Genomic DNA, 9,875 nt, shown 5'->3' on the forward strand with positions numbered 1-9,875 from the left:
CTCCCGGAGTTGTGTCAGGTTCATGTTGGTTGCTTCGCAGACACTGTCCAGCCATCTCATCCTCGGTCGTCCCCTTCTCCTCTTGCCATCACACTTTCCCAACATCAGGGTCTTTTCCAGGGAGTCTTTTCTTCTCATTAGATGGCCAAAATACTGGAGCCTCAGCTTCAGGATCTGTCCTTCCAGTGAGCACTCAGGGTTGATTTCCTTTAGAACTGATAGGTTTGTTCTCCTTGCAGTCCAGGGGATTCTCAAGAGCCTCCTCCAGCACCACAATTCAAAGGCATCAATTCTTTGGCGGTCTGCTTTCTTTATGGTCCAGCTCTCACTTCCATACATCACGACAGGAAAAACCATAGCTTTGACTATTCGGACTTTTGTTGGCAAGGTGATGTCTCTGCTTTTCAAGATGCTGTCCAGATTTGTCATCGCTTTCCTCCCAAGAAGAAGGCGCCTTTTAATTTCAGGGCTGCTGTCTCCATCTGCAGTGAGCATGGAGCCCAGGAAGATAAAATTTGACACTGCCTCCATATCTTCCCCTTCTATTTCCCAGGAGGTGACGGGACCAGTGGCCATGAGCTTAGTTTTTTTGATGTTGAGTTTCAGACCGTTTTTTGCACTCTCCTCTTTCACTCTCATTACAAGGTTCTTTAATTCCTCCTCACTTTCTGCCATCAGAGTGGTATCATCTGCATATCGGAGGTTGTTGATATTTCTTCCGGCAATCTTAATTCCGGCTTGGGTTTCTTCCAGTCCAGCCTTCCGCATGATGTATTCTGCATATAAGTTAAATAAGCTGGGGGACAATATACAGCCTTGCCGTACTCCTTTCCCAATTTTGAACCACTCAGTTGTTCCATGACCAGTTCTAACTGTTGCTTCCTGTCCCACATATAGGTTTCTCAGGAGACAGATAAAGTGGTCAGGCACTCCCATTTCTTTAAGAACTTGCCATAGTTTGCTGTGGTCCACACAGTCAAAGGCTTTCGCATAGTCAATGAAGCAGAAGTAGATATTTTTCTGGAACTCTCTGGCTTTCTCCATAATCCAGCGCAAGTTAGCAATTTGGTCTCGAGTTCCTCTGCCTCTTCGGAATCCAGCTTGTACTTCTGGGAGTTCTCGGTCCACATACTGCTGAAGCCTGCCTTGGAGGATTTTGAGCATAACCTTGCTAGCGTGCAAAATGAGTGCAATTGTACGGTAGTTGGAGCATTCTTTGGCACTGCCTTTCTTTGGGATTGGGATGTAGACTGATCTTTTCCAATCCTCTGGCCACTGTTGAGTTTTCCAAACTTGCTGGCATATTGAATGTAGCACCTTAACAGCATCATCTTTCAAGATTTTAAATAGTTCAACTGGAATGCCATCACCTCCACTGGCCTTGTTGTTAGCCAGGCTTTCTAAGGCCCACTTGACTTCGCTCTCCAGGATGTCTGGCTCAAGGTCAGCAACTACATTGTCTGGGTTGTCCGGGATATCCACATCTTTCTGATATAATTCCTCTGTGTATTCTTGCCACCTCTTCTTGACGTCTTCTGCTTCTGTTAAGTCCCTCCCATTTTTGTCTTTTATCATGTTCATCTTTGCGCAAAATGTTCCTCTAATATCTCCAATTTTCCTGAACAGATCTCTGGTCTTTCCTTTTCTGTTATCTGCCTCTATTTCTTTGCATTGTTCATTTAAGAAGGCCCTCTTGTCTCTCCTTGCTATTCTTTGGAAGTCTGAATTCAAGTTTCTGTAACTTTCCCTATCTCCCTTGCATTTTGCTTCCCTTCTCCTCTCTGCTATTTCTAAGGCCTCGTTGGACAGCCACTTTGCTTTCTTGCATTTCCTTTTCTTTGGGATGGTTTTCGTTGCTGCCTCCTGGACAATGTTACGAGCCTCTATCCAAAGTTCTTCAGGCACTCTGTCCACCAGATCTAGTTCCTTAAATCTGTTCTTTACTTCCACTGTGTATTCATAAGGGATTTGGTTTAGATTATACCTGAGTGGCCCAGTGGTTTTTCCTACTCTCTTCAGTCTAAGCTTGAATTTTGCTATGAGAAGCTGATGATCAGAACCGCAGTCAGCTCCAGGTCTTGTTTTTGCTGACTGTATAGAGCTTCTCCATCTTTGGCTGCAGAGAATATAATCAATCTGATTTCGATATTGCCCATCTGGTGATTTCCATGTATAGAGTCGCCTCTTGTGTTGTTGGAAAAGAGTGTTTGTGATGACCAGCTTATTCTCTTGACAAAACTCTATTAGCCTTTGTCCTGCTTCGTTCTGAACTCCAAGGCCAAACTTCCCTGTTGTTCCTCTACTGAATTAAAAATGTCTATCCTTATGACCTACTTTGCATTTCTTATTCTACATGGTGCCCCAGTTCTCCAAAGTACTTTATAAAGGCATCTTCACAAGCAATGCACCTTTCACTTTGAAATGTCCTATCTTACGAATGCTGTTAATGTGGGCCATAGAGGAGAAGAGATTCGGTTTTAAAATCAAATACTGTACAAACACTTGTCAATGCAGAGATCAGATCTGAATTACAGATGGGGGAAATATATAAACCTTTGTGCTAAGCACAGTTTGTAAGACACTAGGGATACAAACAAGGCAAGACCATTTCCACTGCTGATACTAACAGTGAAAATATGTTTACTTAGAAGTAAGATCCTCTGTCATTCACTGGAGTTCACTCTTGGTTAAACATATTTAGCTGAAAACCACTTTTGAACGCTTTCATGGGGCATATCAAAACACAGAACAGAAATTGTTAGTTTTAAAGTATAACAGCACTGCATTTTAAGGTATACAGAACTCTTGAAAGAAAATCCCATTTAAAATGCTCCTTCCCACACTGTTATATGCATTATCAAGGTTGTTCCGGCTATTATTTTAAAACTGGATGTAGAGCCTAATCAAGACAGATGTTATTATTTGCATAATTGAAGTACATGCCCATTTAAACATTAGGTATCAATCAACCCTAGCATCTTGTGCCTTGCTTCTTTGTAAATTACTCCCAGGATGAAGCTGGACCCTTAAATGCCTGAACTGTTTGCTCCTTAAACCAAAGGGGCTGGGAAGCAACCTGAGAGAACTCTGCGATGAAGCTGACACTTTGCTCTGTTTGTTATTGTTCCACATAGGCTTTAAACAGGTGCTCAGAACACGATCCAGGAGACCCCGCAAGCCCTAGTGCAGATTAAACCCAGCCCTACTCTGCAGTTTCCTACGCTCCGGGCAGGCCCAGCGCCGTTCTGCGAACCGAGAACCAAGAGGGATGGAAAAAAACACCCCTAAGGACTGGACGCGGAGGATTGGGGGAAGGAGGGCGAAAGAGGCCGGGGCTGAGCCCTGCCTGGCAGTCACCCTTGGACTCGACCCTGGGAGCCACTATCCCTCGCGAGTGGGTCTTCCACGGCACTCCGAAGAGGCCGGCCGGCCCTCACTTCCTTCACGAGCTTCCCGGGCTTAATTCGCGCCTCCAAAGGCTCTAAGCAGGAGTCACCGCGAAGGAACGAGAGAGAGGGCCGGCTGAAAGAGAAGCCATTCAAACGCGTGGCGAGGCCTGAGCGAAGGCCGCCGCCGCCGCCGCCACGCACCGCTCCTTACCGGTGGTGGAGAGCACGGTGCTGGCGAAGAAAAGGGCCGAGGTGAAGTCCCAGTTCCAGTTGCCGGAGGCGTTGCTCAGGACGGACACGCCGTAATTGCTGGCTTCCAGGACGCGCGCCAAGAAGCTCTCGAGCTGCTGCTCCGACAGGCACTCGTGCTCCTCCACGAAACGCCGCTTGAGTTTATGCAGCTCCTGGCGCAGCAGGTCCTCGTAAGGCAGCTCCACCGAAGAGAAGACCACGGCGCCGAAGACCAAGTAGAGCAGGTAGCCCAGCACCAGCAAGGCGAAGCACCAGGCGGAGCGGTGCTTCTCCACCAGCCTCACGCAGGAGCTGCCCGCCAGCGACTGCAGCATCTTCCCCCGCCAGAGCCTCAAGGTCTCGTCCAGCGCCAGCCCGCCGCCGCCGCCGCCCTCAGCTTTCCGACGTCTGCGGCCCCTGAGTGAGCCGGGGAGGGGAGCTGCGCGCGGGAATCCTGGCGGCCCTGAGCGCGCGGGCTGAAGCGAAGGAGCTCGAGGGCGGGAAGGCCCGGTCCGGGCGCTCGCCCAGCCACTCGCAACTCGAGGGAAAGGAGGCTCCGAAAGCTCTCCTGGACCTCCGTCTCCGCCCGACCCCTCCCGGAGCCTCAAGCTCTGCCCTAAAGGGACACGCGCCCTCCCGTCGCCTTGGAAGGGGCTCCACTTCGCTCGTTCCCCGGTTTCCTCTTGTCTGTGGCTCTCAGTATGGAAAGCCTCGATGATGTGGCGGCGCTCACGTGGCTTCTCTGCTCAGGTAACCGGCGGTGGGCCGCGCGTCAGCAGGAGCTGCTGAACTGGTTCCAGCCGAGAAGCCACCGTGCGTAACAGACGGAGGACACACTCACCTCCCCACACCCATGGGGCGGGAAAGGGGGAACTAAAGGGCGCAGAAAGGGATAGCTGCTGGTGCAGGAAACAAACAAATTATAATTACACTATGAATTCATGGAAGGCAGCCCATCTAGGAGAAGGAAAACTCCGATTTCAAACCTCCACTGCCTTGTGGCTATATCCACTCATGGAAAAGGCTTCAGGAGTTAACCTCGAGGCAGAATCCAGAGCCGGAGTCCCGGAGGCAGTTTGTGTCGTTCTGGCAACTCCTGCCACGTTGCTGGAACCAGTCGTATTGTTTCTTCCCTTTCCATTGGACCATTTCAGCAACGGGGAGAGGGGGGGATCTGCTGCTTGGGTAACAGCCTATTCTCCATACAGTATTACTTTACCCAGGCTTCATGCTCTGGAGAGGACATGCCTCGATTCAGAGCATGTTACCATAGTCTCCGGAGACTGAAGGATGCCTATGCTATGAATTCTGCATTCCACCCCAGGCTTTAATTTTTGTGTGTAATGATTCTGGGCTGTTTGGTCCCAACTTTTTTGCATTTGAAGGTACACCTTGCCATTTTATCTATATAGGGCTGCTCTGTTTCAGGATTCCTGTGTGGACTGTAGACTTTTGTGTGGACTGTACTCTTCAGAACACAAAATAGGGCTGTTGAGAATAGAAGGCTACCCAGGAAGGAGGAGAGAGAGACCCACAAGGTAGTTAGCCATCTCTGGGTAATAGTTGGATGGATGGATAGAACGACAGATATCTCCTTAGGGGGCTCGAGATGACGCACAACAAAATCATACAACTATGACAAGTCGAAAAGACTATTCAGAACTATATATTAAAAAACAAATAAACATTGGCCAATGTTAAAAACAATTTTAAAAGCAAATACGAGTAGAGTGCTCCCTAAAACACTACTTATTGCTTGAAAGCCTGTCTGGAAAAGAAGATCTTTGCCTGAAGATAGAAGAAGAGAGAAGGCCAGTTTGGTTTCTTGGGGCAGGGCATTCCAAAAACTCAGAGCAGCGCCTGAGAAGGCTCTCTCTTGTAGCCTCACTTCACAAGATTGGGAAGGTGGTGGGGCTGAGAGAACCCCTCCCCACACACACACACACACCAGATCATCTTAAAAGCCTGGTAGGCTCATAAGGGTTAATACGATGCTTCAAATAGCCTGAACCCAAGCTATATAGGGCTTCATACATAATAACCAGCATTTTGAATTGAACGCGGAACAGACTGGTAACCGGTTAAGCTGTCATAATGAAGTTACATGCTCCCTGTAGCCAGTGCCAATCAACAGTCTGGCTAAAGCATTTTGAACCTGCTGATGTTTCTGCATACTTTTCAAAGACAGCCCCATGTAGAGCACATTGCAGTAATCCAAATGGGATGTAAATAAGGCATGTGTCACCATGGCAAGATCTGACATCTCCAAGAATGGATGCAGCTGGCACACCAGTTTTAACTGTGGAAAGGCATTCCTGGCCACTACTAAGGCTTGTGTATCCCATGTCAGGGTTGGACTATATGTGTATCATTAGTTCGTGTTTATATTTCCTGTTGCAGTCATTAGCATGTAGGCCAGTGAGATTTTGGCACCAGCATCTGTATAATGGGAATCAAATGTTTACATTCAGATGTTTACATTCAAGTAAACATTCAGGACATTTTCCTGACTAAGGACTATTGTTAAGATATTGAAAATAGGTTATCTTAGAAGTGGACAGACTGTCTTTGATTGGATGGTGTTTTTTTAACAAAGGTTGGAGGACTGTCTGTTAGGGATGCTTTAGTTATAGATTTCCTGTTTTGTCAGACCTTTGGGAGTCTCTTCTACCTCTACACTTTCATGGTTCTATGATTCTATACCCTGAATTAGAGACAAGTAAACATGCCCTTTAGTCAACAGCACTGCCCATAGATTTTAAAGAGCTCCCTTTCTCTCTAGTTGTAGAACACACAGTCATAGAAAGCTGCACTGAGGTGAACCAATAACTGCTGTGGAATCTGCACAAGTGGATGTGCAGGCTTGTTATGCTGCCATAATAGAAATGGTAAATTGCTACAATGTTAAAGATTTGAAATGTTGTGTTTAGTTGGGTGTAGGTGACTGCTCTGTACAGTATCTGTATTTTTTCTGTGCTACATAATGGATCATTAGCATTTAACAGACTTGCACTGGATTGTGTTGCTGGCACAATGGCACAATATGATGTATAAGGTCCTCATATGTTTTCCAATGACCAATGAAAACTATCCAGTCCCTCAGTGCCACACATGACTCATCTCTACTCTCAGCGTGTAAGTAAATGTATCAAATAATATGGAGGGAAGGAGGAAGGGAGGGAAGGAAGTAAAAAGAGAGAGAGAGGGAGGGAGGAAGAATTGTAGAACTATCCTACCATATGCTAAGAAATAAAGTACAGTACCTGGGGAAATTTGCCATTGATGAGAAAGGACATAACCACCTATGTTGCACTGTGTCAACAGATGATCGCTATACACATTATTAACAAGGGGCAGAAAAGTGTTGTATCTTCTGTAACACTATTCAATATGTCTGTCACATAATTTGAGGAAGCAATGCTATGGTCTTTTGATGTCTAGGGAAATGAAGTTACAATGAGCCTCGTGGCGCAGTGGTTCAAACACTGTACTGCAGCTAAAACTGTGCTCACGACCTGGGGTTCAAATCCCAGGTAGCCGGCTCAAGGTTGACTCAGCCTTCCATCCTTCCGAGGTCGGTAAAATGAGTACCCAGCTTGCTGGGGGGGCAATGTGTAGCCTGTATAATTAAAATTGTAAACCGCCCGGAGAGTGCTTGTAGCGCTATGGGGCAGTATATAAGTCAAAAAAATAAATAAATAAAATAAATAAATTCACACCAAAGGCATAATTTAATTATGTCAAACCAGACTTTTGCTTTCAGAACAGGGTCGTAAAAGTCCCTGTCTACACATGTTCCCATCTGGCCCCAAACAGAGCCCAACTCTAGAGTAGATCTGGTAGGTGAACCCAAGGCTGCAGGGAAGAAAGGAAATACATTCCACCAGTGGTTTATGTTCTGTTGATTGAGCCAAAGGTAAGTGAGCTTTATCTTGTGAAAAATCTTTCACAAAAAAAATGTCAAATGGGGGTTGCAGGGTCCATTTGCATCAGTCAAAGAAAGATTTTGTTTAACATTGCCGATCAGACCACAGTGTCTGAAATCTGAAGGTGCACACAGTGCAGAAAGATATATGTAGGACATATTTACATTAAAATATCAGAATACCTGATCTTGCATTTTGCCTTTATCTTTACATAATGACAGCCAACGATAAATGGAAGTAATCTGATAATGACTGCCAGTTTCTGAAGCAATGGTACCATGGTACTTTTCACCATATATACTATCCTCCCATGATAAGGTAGCTTTGGATGAGGGGGAACAAAGAAGAAAGGCAGGTCTAGCTTTCTGTAACCTTTGGACCATCAGCCATTTTGGGCTATATCTCTCATAATCTCTTATCCTTATGCAGCTGTTGCATGGGGCTGCCATGGCCACAACATCTGGAGGGCCGAAGGTTTCTCAACCATACCTTATATCATACAGGTGCTGGCAAAGAAGGAAACAATTGGAAAATTAACAAAATAATAGGTATTTTGAAGGGGATCCACTATTGTTGGCAGGCCTTTTCTGCTCCTGTGGTTGAGATGAGCAAATTAATGTAAAATGAAAGAGAAAGCTGAATCACACTTCTGCACTAACGCTGCCTCTCTAGCAGCTGTTTTGTAGAAGCAGAGTTAGCACAGTGGACAGTTAAGTTAGGAAACTAAATGCTATGTATATAAACAGATGTAAAACGTTACAGCAAATTTTAAATAAATGTTGTAGATGTATTTTTTAAAACTCCTTCATGGATTGCTGCCTTGTTGTGGCGAAGGGGCTTGAGTAACTCAGAGAAGGTATGGGCTATGCCGTGCGGGGACACCCAAGACGGACAGGACGTAGTGGAGAGTTCCGACTAAACGCAATCCACCTGGACTAGGAAATGGCAAGCCACTCCAGTATCTTTGCCAAGAACGCCCCATGATCAGAAAGAAAAGGCTAAAAGATATGACGCTGGAAGATGGGACCCTCAGGTCAAAAGGCGTCCAACATGCTACTGAGGAAGAGTGGAGGACAAGTACAAGTAGCTCCAGAGCTAATGAAGTGGCTGGGCCAAAGCCGAAAGGACGCTCAGCTGTGGACGTGCCTGGAAGTGAAAGGAAAGTCCAATGCTGTAAAGAAAAATACTGCATAGGAACCTGGAATGTAAGATCTATGAACCTTGGGAAGCTGGAGGTGGTCAAACAGGAGATGGCAAGAATAAACATCGACATCCTGGGCATCAGTGAACTAAAATGGACAGGAATGGGCGAATTCAGCTCAGATGATGATCATATCTACTACTGTGGGCAAGAATCCCGTAGAAGGAATGGAGTAGCCCTCATAGTCAACAAAAGAGTGGGAAAAGCTGTAATGGGATACAATCTCAAAAATTATAGAATGATGTCAATACGAATCCAAGGCAGACCATTCAACATCACAATAATCCAAGTTTATGCACCAACCAGCATTGCTGAGGAGACTGAAATTGAACAATTCTATGAAGATTTACAACACCTTCTAGAACTGACACCAAAGAAAGATGTTCTTCTCATTCTAGGGGACTGGAATGCTAAAGTAGGGAGTCAAGAGATAAAAGGAACAACAGGGATGTTTGGCCTTGGAGTTCAGAACGAAGCAGGACAAAGGCTAATAGAGTTTTGTCAAGAGAATAAGCTGGTCATCACAAACACTCTTTTCCAGCAACACAAGAGGTGACTCTATACATGGAAATCACCAGATGGGCAATATCAAAATCAGATTGATTATATTTTCTGCAGCCAAAGATGGAGAAGCTCTATACAGTCAGCAAAAACAAGACCTGGAGCTGACTGCGGTTCTGATCATCAGCTTCTCATAGCAAAATTCAAGCTTAGACTGAAGAGAGTAGGAAAAACCACTGGGCCACTCAGGTATAATCTAAACCAAATCCCTTATGAATACACAGTGGAAGTAAAGAACAGATTTAAGGAACTCGATTTGGTGGACAGAGTGCCTGAAGAACTTTGGATAGAGGCTCGTAACATTGTCCAGGAGGCAGCAACGAAAACCATCCCAAAGAAAAGGAAATGCAAGAAAGCAAAGTGGCTGTCCAACGAGGCCTTAGAAATAGCAGAGAGGAGAAGGGAAGCAAAATGCAAGGGAGATAGGGAAAATTACAGAAAATTGAATGCAGACTTCCAAAGAATAGCAAGGAGAGACAAGAGGGCCTTCTTAAATGAACAATGCAAAGAAATAGAGGCAGATAACAGAAAAGGAAAGACCAGAGATCTGTTCAGGAAAATTGGAGA

The 9,875-nt window shown here is 45.6% G+C and overlaps 1 protein-coding gene across 1 annotated transcript in view; it reads right to left on the reverse strand.

Annotated features, from left to right (window-relative positions):
* KCNK1 (potassium two pore domain channel subfamily K member 1) overlaps window positions 1–8,340 on the reverse strand; it is a 29,430-nt gene extending 21,090 nt beyond the window's left edge. The window contains exon 1 of the mRNA XM_020786865.3: window positions 3,601–8,340. Within this exon, the coding sequence (XP_020642524.1) occupies window positions 3,601–3,955 (355 nt within the window). The 5' untranslated portion in view covers window positions 3,956–8,340. The remainder of the gene's footprint in view (window positions 1–3,600) is intronic.
* Between the last annotated feature and the right edge of the window lie 1,535 nt (window positions 8,341–9,875).

The sequence above is a fragment of the Pogona vitticeps genome, chromosome 1 (assembly GCF_051106095.1).
Source record: "Pogona vitticeps strain Pit_001003342236 chromosome 1, PviZW2.1, whole genome shotgun sequence".
Lineage (NCBI taxonomy): Eukaryota > Metazoa > Chordata > Lepidosauria > Squamata > Agamidae > Pogona > Pogona vitticeps.